The sequence below is a fragment of the Jaculus jaculus genome, chromosome 5 (assembly GCF_020740685.1).
Source record: "Jaculus jaculus isolate mJacJac1 chromosome 5, mJacJac1.mat.Y.cur, whole genome shotgun sequence".
In the NCBI taxonomy this organism is placed as follows: Eukaryota; Metazoa; Chordata; class Mammalia; order Rodentia; family Dipodidae; genus Jaculus; species Jaculus jaculus.
In genome coordinates, this window is record NC_059106.1 from 87912870 (window position 1) to 87935011 (window position 22142).

Here is a 22142-nt window from a genome sequence, read left to right on the forward strand (position 1 = left end):
ACTATTCTTTTTTTTTTTTTATTTTTAATTTATTTATTTGAGAGCGACAGACACAGAGAGAAAGACAGATAGAGGGAGAGAGAGAGAATGGGCGCGCCAGGGCTTCCAGCCTCTGCAAATGAACTCCAGACGTGTGCGCCCACTTGTGCATCTGGCTAACGTGGGACCTGGGGAACCGAGCCTCGAACCGGGGTCCTTCGGCTTCACAGGCAAGCGCTTAACCACTAAGCCATCTCTCCAGCCCCCCATCCTACTATTCTTTACTTGTTTGTTTAAGAACATGCCTTGTATGCACATATCATGTCTTGGTATCATCATTTCCCTCCTTGCCACTCCCAATCAGCTAAGGGCCCACCTCAGTGGGGATGCTGGCATCCCACTTGGCTTGTGGGTAATAAGTTGTGAGAGCAGAAGTCAGTCATTTGGTAGGGGGAATGCTTCTGGGTATGCCCTGCCTGACTTGTGGCTCTTATAATCTTTCTGCTCTCAGGAGCTTCTGGATTTATGCTTTGATGTGTGTTGATTGTCCTCAGCATCTATCTCCTTCACCCTGGTGCAGATTGTCAGGGTTGCCATGGAAATAGCACTCTTGTTTATCTCACCAAATCATTTGTGGTTTCACTGGGGCTTTGGCTGAAGTAAAAGGGGATTTTGTTAATTTGAGACTTCTTTTTTGTTTTTAATTTAATTTATTAGTTTTCTTTTCAGTAAATACAGGCAGTTTGGTACCATTATTTAGGCTCATCTGTGATCTACCCCTTCCCGTTAGACCTTCCTTGTTAATGAAAATGGGTTGTGCATTGTGGCATTAGCCCCCAGTTATTGGTATGATAAATGTCTCTGCAAATCATGACCCAACATGTGACTCTGACATTCTTTCCGCCCCCTCTTCCGCAAAATTTCCCTGAGCCATGTTGGGTTCAGTTTTGGTCTGCTTCAGTGCTGAGGTGTTGGGGGCCTCTGAAGCTCTGGCTCTCTGATTTGGTAGGAGTTGATTTTTCTCTGTGTTGATCTCCTTCCCCTTTGTGCTGGTATCTGGTTCACAGGAAAACATCACCCTTGCTTATTTCGCCAGTTGTCCTTAGTTTCAGTTGGGCCCCTTTTATCAAATTAGCAAAGGGTATATCAATCTTGTTTACTATTTCAAACAAACATGTCTTTGTTTCATTGGTTTTCTTAGTTTCTAATTCATTAATTTCCTCCCTGGTTTCTACTATTTCTTCCCATCTGGAGGTCTGATTTTGATTTTTCATGTTTTTCCAACACCTTTAAGTGGATGGCTTGGTTATTTACTTGGTATCTCTCCTCCTTCTTTTGAAGGCATTTAGTGCTTTGAATTTTCCACTTAGGACTATTTTCATCTTGTTCCATAAACTTTGGTAAGTTGTGTTTTCATTATCATTCAATTCTATAAATTTACATTGTCTTCCACAACCTGTTTGTTGTTTAAAAGGGTGTAGTTCCATCTTCAGGAGCTGGTGGAATACCTGAGAGCAGGCGTTTGCATGATATTCCTGTTTTCCCCAAATGGAGCAGAAGAGATACATCAAGGGGGCACTGGTAGGCAGATGCCAGCAGTGTGAGGGGGAAGTAGGGTTGGTGAGGGATGCGTGGTGCACACCAGGCTCCAGGGACCTGGCTGCAGTTCAGGTCCTTAGATTTGGCACTAGTTGGGTACACAGGAACCAGCTACACACAGCCTGAGCAGACCAGAGAGTATAGGTGCTAGACATGCCCAACACACTCAGGCTCTCTTATGATACAGGACCCTACACACAGAGACTGTCACCAGCCAGGATCACACAGGCTGAGCTACTCACCCACCAGGACCACAGAGACCCCCATGAGAAATCCCTCACCCACTGTGACCTCACAGGCCCCAAACATGCTGATCCTCCCCACTGTTCTTAACAGTGTTCTATTAACCAAAATAGCATTTCACATAATGTATGTGCATTGGAAATTATAATGATAGAAAAGGAAACTGAATTCCTGGTTATCTATTGTGTGGCAGATATTATCCTAAGAATACAAAATTGTTTTCATTTAATATTACTAATGTCAAAAGTTGAACTATATCAACTTTAAACATGTACACTAAGATTTAGAGAAATTACACTGTCCATGTATATTCATAGTTACTGTTAAGGTCTACATTGAGGACTGTCCATCTGCCAAGATGGAGGCAATGAGCATAAGTAATACACAAATCACTGCCTCACCATTAAGCAAGGTAGACAGAGATAATGTAGAGAGAGCCAGGCCAAGAAAAAGAAAATTTAATGGAGCTAGTGTAGTTCTTTCAAGAAAATTTACAGGTTCATTAAAAATTTTAAAGTGTAAATTAAAGCATCTACTTCAAAACTCAAGATTAACAAATCATAGTCCATGTAATAGAAAAAGGAAATAATAAAGGTAAGAATGGAAATCAATAAAGGTAAATATAAAATAAAAACTGGCTAACATAAAATTTGGGTCAGTGGGCTGGAGGGATGGCTTAGCGGTTAAGCACTTGCCTGTGAAGCCTAAGGACCCCGGTTCGAGGCTTGGTTCCCCAGGTCCCACATTAGCCAGATGCACAAGGGGGTGCATGCGTCTGGAGTTTGTTTGCAGTGGCTGGAAGCCCTGGCATGCCCATTCTCTCTCTCTTCCTCTATCTGTCTTTCTCTCTGTGTCTGTCACTCTCAAATAAATAAATAAATAATGAACAAAAAAATATTAAAAAATAAATAAATAAAAATAAAATTTGGGTCAAAAATGATAAATCTTTAGCTAAAAATTCAAAGAAGGAAGAAAATATCCACTTACAAAATTAGTAATTACAGTCAAGGCATTATAGGACTTACAAAAAACCAATATTAAAAAGGTCACCAAACACAAATACCCTAGTTCATGTGTTTAATTTCACAGCAGAGAACATGAGAAATAAAAGAACATATTTTTAGCACAAGAAAAATACTCATTACCTGGTAAGAGCCAATCTACATACCTACCTCTGCAGACTGCTGCTAAAATCAGTCTTTGAGAGACAGTCAAGTGTCACCACAAGATTTGATTAATCACAACTTTATACAATGAAAATATGTCAAGCCAAACCAAAAATACTGTCAAGTCACAAAATAGTACTACACCTTTAGTTAATATCATGATCTTCTTGACTCAATACTGGTTTTGTTTAGGACATTTATAATTAGTTTTTGACATTTGAGTGATAGCTACACTAAGATAAGAAATTAGAGAATGTGAATATTAGCTTTTTCAAAGCAAAGCATACTGTTAAAACGGGAATTGAAAATTATTGGCAACTCAAATGCTTTTAAATCTCACAGAGATTTTAAGTTTCAGTCCTGAGGTGATAATTCTTTATGGATCATCTAATATTGGGATTGTCATTTTTTTTCAATTCAAGAAACAAAACATTCTGATCCTTAAAAGGATGTAGGCTGGAATCCACTCAAGATTACCAATGTCAAAAATAGTCCACACTGTCATTTTCCATGAGCTCCTTGGCATAACCATGTAAAAATTTAAAAATTAAGTGTTAAAATTTTTAGAAAAGAGTAGAATATCTACCTCATTATTCCACATTTTCACCAATGATCTCAGAAAGGTGATCTTTGTTGCTTTACAGGATTAGTCATTCAGAACTTAAAGTTCTTGCTTAACACTATACCTTTGCAATAGAGTATGCATCAAACTCTTCATTGGAATGCAACATGAGAGTTCAAGAGCATTCTCTAGGAAGCAACCATTATCCTGTTGGGTATTACTAATTTAGAAGAGCCACCTAATTTCACAAACCACTGAGCTACATCCACAAATTCCTATCCCAAATCAGTGGCAGTGCTAGCTATCAACTGACTTTTGTTTTGTTGACAAAAAGTTAGATGTGAGTACTTCTAGTAAAAATAACCCTGCACAACTATAGCTCTGGTTTGCAAAAAGATGGTGTGTCCATCATCTCATTTATGCATATAATAACCTTGAGGTACATCTTGCCAAGGACTAACATTCTAATTTTTTAAATGAAATAAGAAGGAGAGAGAGAGAGAGAGGATTGGCAAGCCTGGGCCTCCAGCCACTACAATCAAATTCAATGCCTGTACCACCTTGTGCACATGTGCAACCTTATGCACTTGTATCACTTTATCTGTCTGTTTTACGTGGGACCTAGTGAGCTGAACATGGGTCCTTAGGCTTCACAAGCCTTAACCACTAAGCAATCTCTCCTGCCCTTACATTCCAATTTTATAGTTACAGAAACTAAGATCCAGGGAGATAAAATGCTTTTCCCAGTATCATAAGGAAAGTTTGGCAAAGGGAAGCCTGCATTTCAAAAATTTTGAACCTGAAACCAGTTACCAAATTTATCTATTAATTAATCTGAACTCTGTACGTTTCCATTAAGAGTATGCTATTTTCATTCAGAAGAAAACAAAAAGTTTCCAATTTATGACTTAATTTGTCTCCATCACTCTTTAGTGAGTAGTCCAGGAATGGGTAACATAAAATAATTTCATGGGAGCATGTATAGTCTGAAATTTGCCCAGTATACTATCTAACTATAACCCAGATTTTGATCTAGACTTTGTTTATCTAGCCTTGAAAAGGCTTCCACCTATGGAAGATAATTTAAAGTTCAGTTTATTCATTGCAATAATATCAACCCTGCAAATGCTCAGAACAAATTTACCGTTTCTGTATTTAAATTGCTATAGTTTGCTCATATCCCTTGTGAAAATGAAAACACATAACTCTGTCCTCCATCCACATGATATATTCTACTTGTATGGCTTTACTATGAGCCTTTTAATTGATTAATGGCATTTTTTGATTTCTGTTAGGTTTTCCTTCAACATCTCTATCTATTGTGCTCGATTTTCCTTTCTTGGTTTGACTTTTTCATTGCATTTAGTTGATTGCCTGTTTTTTTTAATATAAATTCATTCATGTGTCTCTTGATTTCTTTTGAATCTCTCACATTTCATTCAGCACTCTTTAAGCTTGTTTTATATGTTTATCATAATTGTGTTTTAGAATTCTCAGTCTAGAACTTCCTCTAAATAGTCATTGTTGAAGACTTCAATATGGAATGAAGCCTAGATTAATCCAGGTAGTCTGCTTGAGTCAGGGGCAAGGAACTGTTCCTAAGTGGCATGGCGCTCCTTGCTCAGGGTAGGCAAGGGTGTGTGGTCTACATGTCATCTGGGTTGGGTGCAGGGGTAAGCCTATCATGGGCTCACTGAGGATCTGTGCTGAGCAGCCTATTCCACTTTGACTTTTTTTTAACCATTTAAATTTATTAATTAAATATGTTTGAAGTGTGATACTAACACTGTTTTATTTGATTTCTTTCGTTTTCCTTTTTTCATAATTTTTTTCTTCCTTTTTTTTATTAATTAGTTTTGTACTCAGCGAATACAATCAAGTTGGTATCATTATTAGCCTCCTTCCTGTTCTCCCTCCTCCCCTTGGCCCCTCCTTGTTGGGGTATATGGGTCATGCATTGTGGGGTTAGCCCTCAGTTATGATTAGGAGGAAATGTTTCAGTGTATCATGACCCAATGTGCGGCTCTGACATTCTTTCTGTCCCCTCTTCCACAAATGTCCCTGAGCCATGTTGGGTTCACTTTTGGTCTGCTTCAGTGATGAGGTCTTGGGAACCTCTGTGTCTCTGGATATCTGATTTGGTAGGAGTTGATTGTACTCTGTGTTGATCTCTTTCACCCTTGTGCTAGTATCTGGTTCACCAAGAAAACAGCACCCTTGCTTGTTTCACCAATAATCCTTAGTTTCAGCTGGGACCCTTCTGAGGTATGATGGGGTGGTTCTTTCCTTAGGATCTGCATCTATCTGAAAAAGAGAAGCAGATGCTCCAACAGAGAGTAAAGTCAGCACCAGATAAATGGGATAACCATAACTATTTTTAGAGAGAATTTAATAGGTATAGGCCCTCTTGTAGCCCACGATTGGTGGGAGCTTGATAAGATAGAGCAGGTTCATTTTTGGATATGGTTCTGACTTGTTTCCCAGTTCCAGCTATGGGTTCCATTCCACTGAGCAGATCAGTTAGCCAGATCAATGAGCAGATGGTTTCCCACCATGGCCATGTGCCACTAGTGCACTTGTGTGAATAGCATGTCAGATTTTTTGCTGCTGAGTAAGCCAGACCATGAGTTGCTTGGACAGATGTTGGTCATTTTTCCCTAGTTGCTCATGTAGCACCTTCTGGCACTGGAGGAGCTAACTGTCTGGGGATTGACTCTCTTCCAGATTTCAGCCAGGTCATTCCATGTTCTGTACCAATATCAGAGGGTGTCTTTAGCAGTATGGTCTTAACCTTTGGTGGGTCATCAAGTACTCTGACAGAAATCTTTCCTCTTTTGAGAAACCTTGTAAGTCTGATCAACAACTCATTGTAGATGTTAGCCACATAATGGTATAGCGATTTACAGGCCAGCACCAAGGAAAAGAAGGAAGGAAAAGTTAGGTAATATAAAAGAGATAAAGAGAAAAGAGAGAACAGGGAGAGAGAGAAAAAACAGAAGATTGAGGTTAGTCTTCATCATGTCCTCTCCAGGGCCCTGTGATTCAGGTGTTCCCTCTAAGTCCTGATGAAGGTTCAACTATTTGTCTCTTAGGATGTAGAATTTTATGGTACCATTGCCATTTGGGTCCAGTTTTGTGTCCCCTACTACCACCATTACCCTCCCCTCCTGCCCACCCACCCTATTATCCTGTCCTTGAGATGCTTATTAGGTATGTCAGCATCTTCGGTAGATTCAAGTTAGGAGCCACAGATGAGTGAGACTATGTGACAATTATCTTTTTGTGATTGGGCTTTTTGAGGTAGGGTTTCATGCTAGCCCAGGCAGTTTTGGAATTCACTATGTAGTCTCAGGGTGGACTTGAACTCATGATAATCCTCCTACTTCTGCTTCCCAAGTGCTGGGATTAAAGGCATGGGCCACCATGCCTGGCTTTTTGAAAAATTTATGACACCTACTTTAAAAATCATGACAAATAACTTTAATATACGTCACCTCATTGTCTATTAATATCTTTTGTCTTTCAAGATTAGATTTTCCTGGCTTTTACTCATACGTATGGTTTTCTAATGAAATTACAACATTTTTTATGTAATCTTGTGATATTCTTCTGCTATATAAATCTTGCACTTTAGAATGCCTCTCCTTTCATTGTTCTAGGAAGGTGGTGGGGATGCCATCTTATTACTTCTAGGTTATGACTAAATTCCAAATGCTCAACTTGTCTTTCATAAATATCCATAAGGTCAGAAGGACCCCACCACTTCTGGATGATAGTGAGTTCAATTTCCCCACTGATGTCATCCCACTGTCATATCATCCCTCAAGTCCTAAATTCCCTAGTTGGAGTGCTTTCTTTACCTTCCATGAGTCTTTAAAATTCCTTTCTTTATGTAATACCTTGGGATTTCATTGTATCTAGTGGGATAAGAGGGAAAACATGTCTATTATATCTTTCTAACATTTTTATTTTAACAACATAAAGGTATAAGAAAACAGTATACATATGAGAAATTAAGGGGATAGCTCTTTTATGGCCTACCTATACACCTCTGTGAAAGATTCTTTATTCACTTTGTCATCATAAATATGTTTGTGCTAATAACTGGATTGGGTTTTTCAAAGGAACAGAACAAATTTTATGTGAGTTTACTGTAGAAATTTTTTTGATATTATATTAGTGAGGACCTACCAGTAAACAACAACTTCATTTAAATCCAGGTAAAGGTGCTGGAGTGGTTAATGAAATTGCTGGCAAAGTCAAAGGACCCAGGTTCGGCTCCTCTGTACCCACATAAAGCCAAATGTACAAGGTGGGGCATACATCTGTAGTTTTTCAGCAGTGGCTAAAGGCCCTGGTTTCCCCATTCTCTCTTTCTGTCTCTCTCTCTCCCTCTGCCTCTTTCTCTCCTCTCTCTCTCCCCTATTTCTCCCTCTGCCTTTCTCTCTCAAATAAATAAATAAATATAATTAAAAAATAAACAAATAAATCCAGATAATGTCTTTGCTTTCTCTTACTTGGGCCTCTGGGAATACTAAAGGAGGTATCCAAATAAAATAAGTGTCTTAATGCTACCAATAACATGAAATTATTTATTAAGTTAATATTCTGCATACTTTTGTTTAAAACAAAACAGGATATAAAGTTCATAGACTGGATTAGTCATTTATTAGAGTTAGCCAATTATTGGAATTAATAAATCAATATTGGAAAACTATCAAAAATACATTGGCCTTTCATTTTTTAAAAACTATTATTTTAAACCAGGCATAGTGGCACATGCCTTTAATCCCAGCACTAGGGAGGCAGAGGTAGGAGGATCACAGCCTGAGACTACATAGTGAATTCCAGGTCAGCCTGAACTAGAGTGAGACCCTACTTCAAAAAACCAAAGAAAAAAATAAATTTATTTGAAAGAAAGGAGAGAATGAGATTATCACTGCAAACAAACTCTAGATGTATATGACACTTTGTGTGCATCTGTCTTTATGTGATTATTGGACCTGGGCTGGCAGGCTTTGCTAGCAAGTGCCTTTAACCATTGAGGCATCTCTACAGCCCAGGCCTTTTATGTTTTATGCTTAAGAAATTTAAGTCATTGTCATTGTCCTCTCATATCACAGATATTTCAGTATCTCTGATTTTAATGTATTCACTCATTCACCAACCCTACTACACATATTAGAGAAAATAACTAGGATAGTGGGCAGGGCTAATATTACACATTTGTGATTTGTACACTTGCCCATGTACAGAGAGTTCATTAATTTAATGCTTTGATGGCAGTCATTTTTATTCTTCATAAATCCTAACATGAGGCCACACATTTTCACTTATCAATGAGCTTACTAAATTAATTACACATCTGGTATCTAGAAAGTTTACTCTTAAGATGGTTTTAGTCTCAGGACAGAGAAGGAAAATTTTCACCATCATTTATTAAGTTATGGTTGAGAAATCTTCTATCTCATAGTGACTATGCTGAGTTTGAAACTTTTCAGGAAGTCTTCAGCTAATATTTCTTCTAGATCACTAAATGGCATTCTCTATACTGCTAAAGAAAAGTCATCCTCTTATATACTATGTATACTTTGTAATATTTCTATGCATACTTTAGATTAGAAAGGGAAAAATAAAGTAAAGGTGGCATATATCTATAATGCTAATATTCAGGAGGTGGGGAAAGGAAGATTATGAGTTTGTGGCCAGTCTAGGCAACATAACCAATTCCAAGCAAACTGGCCTACACAGTCTCAAGGAAAAAGAGAGAAAAAGAGAGAAATTAACATAGTAGTTCTCTTGGTCCTGGCACAAATTCAATCCAGTCAGGAAAGACAATAACTAGAGAATCAGTTCAGCTTGGGATGGACACCTAGTTATCTGCCAAAACACTGATTCTTGATGTGTGCAAATAATTAGTACTAAGAAGCCACTGCAAAGGCTTAAGCTTATTTCTTTTATTAACATATTTTTAAAACACTGAAGAAACTAAAATAACAGCAATAATAAATAATAGTAGCTAATGGTCATAAGTACATACAATATGCTATACTCATCCCAGTAATCCCCCCTTCTTGTAACAAGCTTTATTTATAGAATTTTAATAAGACTTCAACAAATCTTGGTCTCTGACATAAAGTAGGAAAAACTCAGGGGATGAGAAGTAACATACAATTCATCAATTACAACAGCATGTGGGAAACATGTTGTGTTAGCATCAGTAATGAAAGCCAAGACAGCACAGCACAGTAGTTAGGAAAAACTTCCCAGAAGAAACCTTACTCACACCTTACTCACAAGGACTTGGGAAAAGCAAAGTGAGAAACAAAGAAGGGCCTTCCAAATAGAAAAGATATGAACGAGCAATCAATGAATCATCAAGAGTGAACCGAAATTTCTAGTTTGTATAATTAAATGTAGCTAGTGGCATGTTAAAGACTGAAAGGAAAGGACAGCAGCTTAAGCAAATGTTCTTGCTCAATATTGGGAAAGTTTGAGGTAGGAAATTATAAGGATGGATTATGGTGAAACTAGAATTTAGGCCTAAAAGGTCATTAGCATTTATCCTATCACCTCATTGAATGCCATGAGAAAGCTACCTAAACACAAATGTTGAACACAAAAGTAGGGCACATATCCAAACACTCTGGGCCATTCTGGATTTATGAGGGAGCATAATGAGAGTCTGCCTCCATAGCTTGTTCCATATATTCAGCAAATCAAAGCCTGTAAAAGTTTCAGTATCTTTTTGTCATGATTTTACTGCTTTTGTTCTGCCAAAGCAATGCTTATACCCATGAAATTTTGCATAAAATTTAAATATCAATCTCTCATTTCTCTGGCAGCAGATCAGCCAAAAACTCAGAGCTTAAGATTCCTCTAGCCTAAGATGTTCTGTATCTAGTATCCACAGTTTCATTTGCATAACGATCTTTTTCACTTTCTACATCTGTGTTTTATTTATATTGCAACAGCAATATTTATAAGTTTATGTCACAATAAGTTTCTAGTCTAAATTTGGATCTTTTTTAATTGTTAAACAGTTGTAAAACCAAACACAAAGAGTAAAATTCCATCATGGAATTCTTCTATGTGAATATCATCCTATTTTTTCTCATCTTTTTCTCTATATTTTATCACATAATTTAATGATTATTTTAAAACACAAATAGTGAAATACAACAATTATATTGAGCTATTAACTTCATAGTATTTATAAAAATGCAAAGATATATTTTACATGATGTAGAACCATTATATAATATTTAATTATTTAAGTTATTATCAAATTCAAGCTTTAGGTTGTCAAAAAAGGTTTATAGTCTTCTGGGTAAGATGGCAGCATAGGAGTTGTAACAAACCAGCCTTAGGGAGGGATTTAAGCAAAAAAGGTCTATAGTGTTTATTTAACTATGATTATTTTTTTTTCCTGTAAAAAAGACTAGATTTATGCCTAAGCCAAGTAATGTGCTCCCTTTGAAACCTTCCATTTACCCATTCTCTGATACTCAGCCCAACTAAAAGTACAGAATGTAAATAATAATTTAATCACATTTCTTGTGTTACTATTAGTATATTGGACTATAGTGTATTTGTGTGTACTTGGCCCCTCCTCATTGATAGCATTTTCTATGAATCACTGATATAAGTAAATCCTGATTTATAGTGAATCTCTAAAATATGTACTGAATTAATGAATCTACTCTTTCTAGCCCTACTATATTTTTAACCAATACTCATTTATTTATTCAGTAAGTATAGCAGTAATATTCTCTACTGGTCAAAATGCCAGTAGAATCTGACTGTGTATGAAAAATTTAGTGTTACTATGTTGGCATAAAATTACTAATTTAATTTAGTGATAAAGTTTATTCACCTCATAAATATTAATATTAAGGTAAATTCATATTGTTTATGTTTATGTGCTCATCATTCTGTGCTTTTACCATAAAAAAAACCAATAAGGAGCATAGAAACAGTTTATGTTATATTTTCAGTGGTTTATTTATATTATCGGTGCTGAATAACTACCTTCTTAAGCTAGACTCAGAGAGACAAGTAACACAAGATCTCTCTCATATGTGAATTATAGCTTTTGATTTTTATATGTATGTATTTATGTGGTGTGAGGGTGTACATTATGATACTACAAAAGAGATCACAAGAAGAGAAAAAGAAATTGTAAGGAAGTAGGGAGGGCAATAAATTGCACAAAACATAGAAGTAGAAAGGAGACCACTGGGAGCTGAAGGGTAGATGTGTGGGTATGGTGTGGGGTGGTGAGGGAGAGGAGCAGGTATGGAGGAACAACCATAGCAAACATGTATGAAAATATAATAATCAAACCTATTATTTTGTCTGCTAATTAAAAACAAATAAAAGTAATTATGAAAAAGTTAGGAGCAGGGCTGGAAAAATGGCTTAGCAGTTAACACTTGCCTGTGAAACCTAAGGATGCAGGTTTAATGCCCCAGTATACACGTAAGCCAGATATACAAGGTGGCACATGCATTTTGAGTTCATTTTCAATGGCACACCCATTCTGTCTATCTCCCTCTTCTCTTCTCTGTCCTTCTTTGTCTCACAAATAAATGAATGAATAATTTTTTTTTCAAAAAACTAGCATCAAAACTACCTCAAATGAAATCTTTTCTAAAATTAAATAGTGTATAGAAACTTTAACATATAATTAGTACTTAATTTCAAACAATAAAAGACTGATTCTATTCTTGTTTACTTGTTGCTACCTAAGTATTTGTTTAAAATAGCTAAAATCATTGAGGGAAAGACTATAGTTTATTTGCTGCCAACTTTCTTTCATCCTTTTGTAGCGAAACTGAGAAATTGGGAACATTCAATCAGCTACAAGAATTTTTAAATAAAATACAACATAATATAAAATACTGGTAACCAGATATGTTTTATAGATTAAACATTTCACTTTGAGGGAAAAGGGAAAAGATAATAAAACAGAAGCAAAAATACTTCCATGTTTGATTGTCATTGATTCTGTGCAATTGCAGAATAGAACTTTCTTTTGGTAACATAGTTAATACAAAATTTCTCTATGTTATAGAAGAAATTCCCAAATGAAATGAAATCTAGGTACTTATTGCGGGTATTATAAATTAAAACTCCTATGTTATACTAATACTTGAATTATTTTAGATATCAAAATTAATTTATCAACATATACAAGTGAAATCTTGTTATGAAATTGGGTTTGATGTACTAATTATTGAAAGTGAAAAGTATTCACCAATAATTCTACATGGGACAATTAACAGAAAGGTCCCTGAAGGACAAAAACAAGGGGGTAACTCAGATTTAAAATGAAAAATCATAGTATAACTTAATGAAAGTGCAAAAGAACTAGCATTGCAGTCAAGAGGCCTTGACTTTAAGGTCAATTCTTCCATAAACTAGATATATGACTTTATGAGAACCAGTTGAACATATGAACCTCAGGCATTTCATCTATAGAAACAGAGATTACTTTTTAACATGAAGAGTATCAAGGTCCTAAGAAAGGGGCACATAGAGACTGGCAGGCAAAGAGCACAGCAATGTGGAAGAATGATAAGATTTCCTAGGTGGCTGGCCTAGGCTTTTAATTAATCACTTAGCCTTTATGAGTTTCATTTTTCTTATCTAATAACAATACTTACTTCCTAGTATTATTGATTAAATAGATGACTTAGTAAATGAAAATGTTATGAATTATTTTATGCCACATGATAATTTTTACCAAAAATCAGCATGCTATTTTAAAAACATAATTCCCAGGTGATACATGTATATGCATATACACGCACCTGCACATATATACATGTGCACCCATATACATAGGAACAAACATACACATATACATGCACACCATACATACCAGGAATAATGAAGAAAAAGTTAATAAATAAACTTGTTTTATTCTCTCATGTTACTGTGGGAATGCAATTAATTTTGTTACGATTAGAGGGCTGAGATATCCATATCAACCACTTACCTGTGTAAAGTTTCAAAGTAAAGAAAGAAACAATTCTGTATGTATGAATATCTGAGTGTATAAAACAATTGAATGCAAGAAATCCAGTAGAAGATATCTCATTCACTGCTGACAGGAAAACTAAGTAGCAAAATCCTTCGGGCATGGGACTAGAGAGATGGTTCAGTGGTTAAAAGCACTTGCTTACAAAGCTATTGGCCCAGATTTGATTTCCTAGAACCCACACAAAGCCAGATGCACAAAGTGATGTATGCATATGGAATTTGTTTTCAGTGGGAAAAGGCTTTGGTGTACCCATTCTCTCTCTCTCTCTAGTAAATATATCCAAATATTAAAGACTTTTTGGGCAATAGTTCAGGAATATGTATAAAGGTTCTCTTAAAATGTGCATATCATTTGGGCATTAGAGTCTCTTACATGAAATTGTGCTGTAGAAGCAAATTGAAATTTGAGAAGCATTTCCTGCATAAAATATGGTGTTTTTTTACCATAATACATAACAAGAAATAATCTTTTATGTCCAAGAATAAGGGCACAGCACTATAATAATCAGCTATTAACCATATACACAAGATTTTAATGAGAAAATTACTTGCAACAATGTTTAGGATCATAGAAGCAAGATGTACAAGTCATATAGCACAAATATGATTATACACCAAAAATGAAACAGAAAACATATACACATAGGAAATGTGTATATGTTCAAAACTACTAGCATGTGAGTCAAAGCAGTAAGGTGATAGGGGTGTATGTGGGTGTACACACAAATGCATAGCACCATTTTTCTAATTCTAATAATTATATTTTCCAGGTTTACTATATTGAGCATCAGCCACCTAATTTATAGGCAGGTATGATAAAGATAAATTAAAGGATATTAAAAAATATAGGGAGTGAAAACACAGTTTAAATAACCCAGGCCTATCATTTTATTTTCTTTTTTTTTGGCTAGAATTATATCATGAGCATTTAAATAAAAAGACTTGTTTTCACACCACACAAGTGTTCCACTGCCTCAATAATGCATTTTTCTACATAAGAATATTTAATAGCCATTTGCAGAGAGAAAAATTATTTTTCATTAAATATCAGAATATTTAGTTTTCATCCACTCTTGTAAATGTTCTACTTATCAGCTACTTTTGGAAGGTTAACATATCATTTCTAGGATATAGTGTCATATATTGCAAGCTTTTATCTCTTCTGAAAAACATCAAGGAAAATAACCACAAAGCTAGTCTAGCATATATAAGCATTATTTAATGGAGTCTGCCTGTGATGACTAATATTCTTAGTCTGCTAGTAGTAAGCCCTAAATAAGGTTCATAACTAGATTACCTTCAGGCACTTCTCATTTAACGGAAATTGGAAAGATATGAAGAGAGATTATAGGAGGAGACTTTGTAAAAGCAATCTCACAAGTCAAGCTTAATAGTGAAACCATCCTGCCTCATGTAGACAACTATGCAAACCAATATCCTGTATGTTATAGATGCATACTGTATCTTTCTAGTAGATCTTTATGCCTTCTTGAGATACACTACCATGACCATATAATGTGATACAGTTGATGAGACAGTGGTCCACAGAAAGAAGTTGAATAAAGTATCAGGCCCAGGAACACATATAACTATGCTTAATTTTGGCTTCTAATTATAATAAGGATAAAACAAAACTGTTCATTAGGTAGAACCAAGAGAGATGGCAAAAATATTAGTTCCAACTCTCTTATCAGAACAACCCCAATCAGTACTATTGGAAAGAGTGAAGACAGTTAGTAGTTAAGTGTAGTAACTGTCTTTTTTTTTTTTTTTTTTTTGTAGTAACTGTCTTTACCTCGGTTGAAGAAGACAACCTTCCCCGAACAGAGGAGGACCGGTCTTCGGTCAAGAGTATAAGAGTAGCTGCACTCACCTGCTAGAACCTCCAAACAAGCTCTCAAGGTCCTGTTTTTTTTTGTTGTTGTTGTTGTTTTTGTTCTTTTTTTGAGGCAATCTCAATAGACTGGCCTTTTTAAAATTTGAGTAATCAAGGGAAGCAGGAGGAGGGGGGAGAGAATTGGTACACTAGGGCCTCCAGCCACTATAATCAAACTTAATCAAACTCTAGATGTGTATGCCACATTGTGTACTTGTGCAGCCTTGTGTACTTGCATCATCTTGTGTGTCTGGCTTACATGGGACCAGGATAGTCAAACATCGGTCTTTGGGCTTCACAGGCAAGACCTTAACCATTAAGCCATCTCTCCAGCCCTGCCTCTCCCTCTTTTGTGAAGGCAATATGCTGGGAACACTTTGTAAAGAATAAACTGGAGGCCCAAAATTTCAAAAAGTTTTGACATGTAAATCAAATTTCAGCTGAGACAGGTAAAGCAAGCCACCAGGTAGAAGTAAGTAGGGTGGACTCAAACAAAATTGTACTATTTCCTCACTTCCTCCCAAATATACTATAAAAAGACAACCTGGAGGGACAATGGGGGATTACACAGTTATCCTTTTATCTATTGAAAGAATCATAAAATAACTATATCTGCATAGTCTTCCATGATTAGCTGTTTTAATATAACAGAATGATACATTATTTCTTGGAATTATATGTTGGCTAATGTTTTTGTCAAATCATAGGCATTTTATTATTCTATTTTCATTAGTATTCACTCATGCAAAACAGGATTTCAAAAGGATTATAAATATGCACTATTAGAAAGTGAAGCTGAAGAAATCAGGGTTAAGGCAGACTAATTCATTCATAAAATTTAAACAGCACACAGAAACACAAACATTTTTTTTTCCAGAATTGCTAAAGAGAGCTACAAAATAGCCTCTAGGTTTCCAAGCAGTCAAAAACACAGAGAGGGTTTGGGAGATGGCTTAGCAGTTAAAGCGCTTGCCTGTGAAGCCTAAGGACCCTGGTTTGATTCTCCAAGTCCCACATAAGCCAGATGCACAAGGTGGCACATATGTCTGGAGTTCATTTGCAGTGGCTAGAAGCCCTGGTTCACCCATTCTCTCTCTCTCTCTCTCAGATAAATAAATTAAGAAAAATAACTCAAATTATAAGAATCTTCTAATCTTAAAATTATTGTTGAACAAGAAAAGGTTTTCTCTGAAACCAAGGCCTGTGAGAAATGTCTTTCATGAATCTTCACTAAGAAGACATACAGCATCTTATCTATGCCTAACAAGTAACTTCCCATGTATCCTGATAGTGTACCACAAGGAAGCTTTGAATATGCTAATAGCTTAATCAATAATGATCATTTGATTCTTATATACATGTTTACATTATTTAATTCCCATTCAAAAACAACCTAGCAAATATTACCTATTACTTTATGTCTCTTGGAACAAAAGTGCCACTGCTCAAGATATATACAAGATTATATTCTACTAGTCCTTATTTTATATCTACTAGTCATTATATCCCTAAAGGAAAACAAATGCATATTCTTTTTTCCAAGACTCACTGAAGGTATCCACCATTTCCCTCACCTGTGACTCTTTCACATTTTCAACAGTAAAGTTGAACCAGACTCGGAAGCGTGGGTTACAGGTATCCGGCCTAATGAACAGATCATACTCAAACTCAGAGACCTGGTCAACCCGGCCAAGGTTACCTGGTAACAAAAAATAAGAAAACTGTAGTTTAATACAAGTTCATTCATATATTATTTAATTAATATATAATAAATAATTATTAATTAATATATTCATTAATATATCATTTAAATACTGTGAGCTATCATATTAGCACTCAACTTCATTTGGCATTGTTAGAATCAGTATTGTCAAGGTATCAACATTGAACTTAGCCCCGAGTAAGGAAGACTTCCAGCCAGTCCTAGGCAATGCTATGAGGATCTCTGACTGGCCCTTATGATCTAGACCCATTGTGTAACAACCATCTTTAACAAATTGGGCTGCTATATGAAGCCCGTAGTGAGCCCTGACAATCCAAAAGAAAAATCACAAACTTCAGATCTCTAGTGAGGAAAATGAAGTTAGCACCTTTTTCATTTTATATTAAATTTATGGTATATACACTAGTGCTAATATACTGAACTTAATACAGTTTGTATCATAGTGCTTACATTCTGGATTTTTCTTAGAACATGTTAAATGAGAACAATGTTTTAAACAAAAATTATTAGTTGTTACCCAAAAATAATAATTCTAAATTTCAGCCATGAAATTTAAGTACCATTTTCTATATCAGTAGATTTGTTAAAAAAAGAAGCATAATTATAAATGTCACCTCCATTGTTTGTTTGTCCCTATTGTCTGATTATTTTGATGAGTACATTCTACAAAATGCTAACAATTTGATGAAATTAAAAATGAAAGCAGAATTTGATAACTTGCCAAACTTTTGGAGTGAAGATAACTCCAGACAGCAAAAGAACAACTGACTGAGAAGTTAGTACCATATTGTTCTTAAAAAACACAGCAATACTTTGCTTTAAAATAAGCTTTAGTGTATCTGCCTCAAAAGAACACTATCATAGAGAACTAGATGGACACTAGGAAACCTACATTCTCCTTCCATTAGCTTCAAATGTTTGATAATGGCTATATTGTTTACTCTGTCAGGGCAAATATTGAGTTATATAATCTCCAAGGTTCTTATAACTATAACATTCTTTAGTTGCCTGATTCTAGGATTGATCAGTGATCTAAAACAGCAAGTTAACCCTCCAAAGAAATCTACCAGTTTTATGTTGGTTTTATCTGCTGTCATTAAAATTTTGCCTGATAACCCAATTTATTCCTTTTTCAACAACTATACAGTTACCTTCCATTAACTCTCCTCATCCTGAAAAGCTTCTATTGATATGGAAGTACATATATGCACTGACAATGGCCAAGGACTTTCATATTAGTTTTCCTTTCAATTGCATTCAAAATTCTCAAGGATATACCCTAAATTGAGTGGCATTTTTTTCAACCACTGTCCACCAAAACTAATTACTAAGCCATGTATTATAAAATGCAGGTGTTTATTATGCAGTGGCAATACACATTAGGTCAGAAGACTTCGTTTTATATGTCTCATTTTTTGAGTGACCTTTAAAACTTCACTTGAGTTTTTCCAACAACAATTCTCTCAATTACAAAATAAGATATATACTAAATGAATTTACATTGAAAGATAAACCTTTTTCTTACAACATAAATAAGATTAATATTCATTTTAGCAAATATGTAGTTGATATAGGAAATATTAGTATATTAATTATTATATAATATAGCCATATGTTATATAATAGTTAACATACATAATTGTAATAAATAGTAATTATCAATATTAATAGAAATATATAATTGCTATTAATTGATTATAGTTGATATAGTTTTTATTGAAATATACATTAGATAATATTATTTTTCCCCATATTTTTCAGTATTTTATTGGACTATTGTTTTATTATTTACTCAAGATAAACAAAGCCACAAACTCTGACCTTAAACAATAGGTCACATAATTGAAGAAATTCCATTGTCTAATACTTTTTAAAAAAATTTTAATTTATTAGTTTTCTTTTCAGTAAATACAGGCAGTTTGGTACAATTGTTTACGCTCATCTGTGATCTACCCCCTCCCATTGGACCCTCCTTGTTGATGTAAATGGATCGTGAATTGTGGAGTTAGCCCCCAGTTATTGGTATGATAAATGTCTCTGCAAATCATGACCCAACATGTAACTCTGACATTCTTTCCGCCCCCTCTTCCGCAAAATTTCCCTGAGCCATGTTGGGTTCATTTTTGGTCTGCTTCAGTGCTGAGGTGTTGGGGGCCTCTGAGGCTCTGGCTCTCTGATTTGGTAGGAGTTGATTTTTCTCTGCGTTGGTCTCTTTCCCCTTTGTGCTGGTATCCAGTTCACAGGAAAACATCACCCTTACTTGTTTCGCCAATTGTCCTTAGTTTCAGTTTGGCCCCTTTTGAGGTATGTTGGGGCAGCTCTCTCCTTAGGATCTGCATCTATCTGAAAAAGAGAAGCAGACTCTCTAATGGAGAGTAAGTTAGCACCCGGAAAATTGAGATAACACTTACTTTTTTGATAGACAGTTTGATAGGTGTAGGCACTCTTATACCCCGTGATTGATGGTAGCTTGATATTGTAGAGTGGGCTTGTGTTTGGGTATGGTTCTGACTTGTTTCCCAGCTCCAGCTATGGGTCTAGTACCACTGAGTGGATCAGTTAGCCAAATCAAGAGCAATTGATTCCTCACCATGGCTATGTACCACTATTGCACTTGTGTGGGCATCACATCCGGTTATTTGTTGCTAATTAGGTTAAACAATGAGTTGCTTGGACAGATCTTGGTCATTTCCCCCAGTCGCCTATGTAGCACCTTCTGGCACTAGACACGCTGACTGTCTGGGGACTGACTCTCTCCTGGTTTCCGGCCACGTCATTCCATTTTACGTGTCAGCTGCATATGGAGTCTTCAGCAATAGGGTCTTACCACTGGCCTTTGGTGGGTCATCAAGTACTCTGACAGAAGTCTGTCGTTGTTTTGGGAAACCTTGTAGGTTTCTCTGATCAAAAGCTCATTGTGGATGGTAGGCCCAAGCTGGAAGTGGGGGTTACAGGTCAGTGTCCACTAAGAAATTAAAGACAAACATAACTAATATACAAGAGTTAGAGAGGAGAGAGAGAGAGGGGAAAGGGGGAGAGGGAGGGAGGGAAGATGTAGGAGATTTAGGTTAGTCTTGATCCTACCCTCTCCAGTGTCTTGTGGTTCAGGTGTTTCCTGTAAGGGTCTAGTGAAGGTTCAGCCATTTGGTCTGTCTTTTAGGAAGTAGAATTTTATGGTACCATTGCCATTTAGGTCCGGATTACTGTTTTCCACCCTTCGATGCCCTCCCTGCCCTCCCATACATCCTATTGTCTAGTCCATGAGGTGCTTGCTGGGTAAATTCAGGTTAGGTACTATAGATGAGTGAGACTATGTGTCTATTTTTTTTCTGTGATTGGGTAAATTTGCTGAGAATGATCTGTTCCAGGTTCAACCATTTTTCCTCAAATTTCTTTATGTCGTTTTTTCTTACTGCTGTATAGAATTCCATTGTGTAGATATACCACATCTTTGTTATCCATTCTTCTAATGATGGACATCTGGGTTGATTCCAGCTTTTAGCTATTACGAATTGAGCTGCTACAAACATGGTTGAGCAAATCTCTCTGGCCTTTGGTTTGAAGGTTTTAGGGTAGATGCCCAGTAAGGGTATAACTGGGTCTGTTGGTATTTCTATAGTCAGCTTTTTCAGGAGTCTCCATATTGCTTTCCAAAGTGGTTGTACCATCCTGCATTCCCACCAATAGTGAATGAGTGTCCCTGCTTCTCCACATCCTTGCCAGCATTTATTTTCATTTGACTTTTTGATGGGGTAAGGTGGAATCTCATAGTTGTTTTAATTTGCATTTCTCTGATGATTAGGGATGAGAACATTTTCTCAAGTTCTTAAACAGTCACTCAACCATTGGGATCATATGAAGCTGAAGATTTTCTTTACAGACAAGCATATAATAAGCAAAGCCAATAGAATACCCATAGAATGGGAGAAAATATTTGCAGGTTATCCAACTGATAGAGGCCTTATCTCTAGAATTTACAAAGAACTCAATAGTCTAAACAATAAGAAGACAAATACCCCACTCACAAAATGGGGCACAGAGTTGAACAAGCAATTCACAGAGGAAGAGATACAAATGGCAAACACACACTTAGATAATATTATTTTATAATCATCAAAATTTTATTATTTCATCATCAAAATAACTATAATTTTAATAATTATAATTAATTCTTACCATAAATATTCATATGTTTAAATATTTAATAGAAAAATTAACAAGTTCTGAGTATTATGTATGCCATATATTATCTAAATGTCATGTATATTAACCTATTTCGTCATTACAACAACCTGTATTATATAGATACTTTTACTATCCTCATTTTATGTTCAAGGGAAAACAAAGGCAGGCATAGAGAAATAAAATAACTCCAAAGTTTTATACCAAGTAAATAAGTAGAAATTGTAGCTGTGGTTTGAATTCAAGCTATATAGCCCTAACCACTAACAGCTGACATAGATTAATCAAATACAGTTTTAATAATTTTTAATTTTATTTGAGAAATGGAAAAATATTATTCTTTCTTTTATACAGGAAGTACCCTGTTCCTCACACTTGTAACATTATTTTTCTCCTTTATCTCTTTCAAATGAACTCTTGCTTGATACTTTGGGTTTTGGTTTCCTGGTTCCTGGTTTGTCAGCACTGGCTTATTTAATAGTAGGCATCATTAATTTTGCTTCCTGTTTCTATTTTGTCAACACTCCTCACATAAACCTTCTGTGCCTCTCTTGGTAACTCATCCATGTTTCTTACTTTCTAGCCTTCAATATTTTGTAAATCTTCAGTTTTATCTACCCAACTATTAATTACAAAGTAAAATTTTAACATTCCTTGTCATAATGGTTCATTTATATCTAGTCCAGAGCATTTTCTCATTAGATTTCTCAGTCTCTCTAGAGTTAGGCCCTTTCTTTCTACACTACTGTTTGGTGGGGTGTGTTG

General features: G+C 35.7%; 1 protein-coding gene across 2 annotated transcripts in view; it reads right to left on the reverse strand.

Moving 5' to 3' along the window:
- Positions 1–22142, reverse strand: part of Agbl4 (AGBL carboxypeptidase 4) — a 1499625-nt gene that overhangs the window by 1162247 nt on the left and 315236 nt on the right. For both annotated transcript variants that reach the window (XM_045149299.1, XM_045149298.1), the window contains exon 3: positions 17047–17171. In XM_045149299.1, the coding sequence (XP_045005234.1) occupies positions 17047–17171 (125 nt within the window). The remainder of the gene's footprint in view (positions 1–17046; positions 17172–22142) is intronic.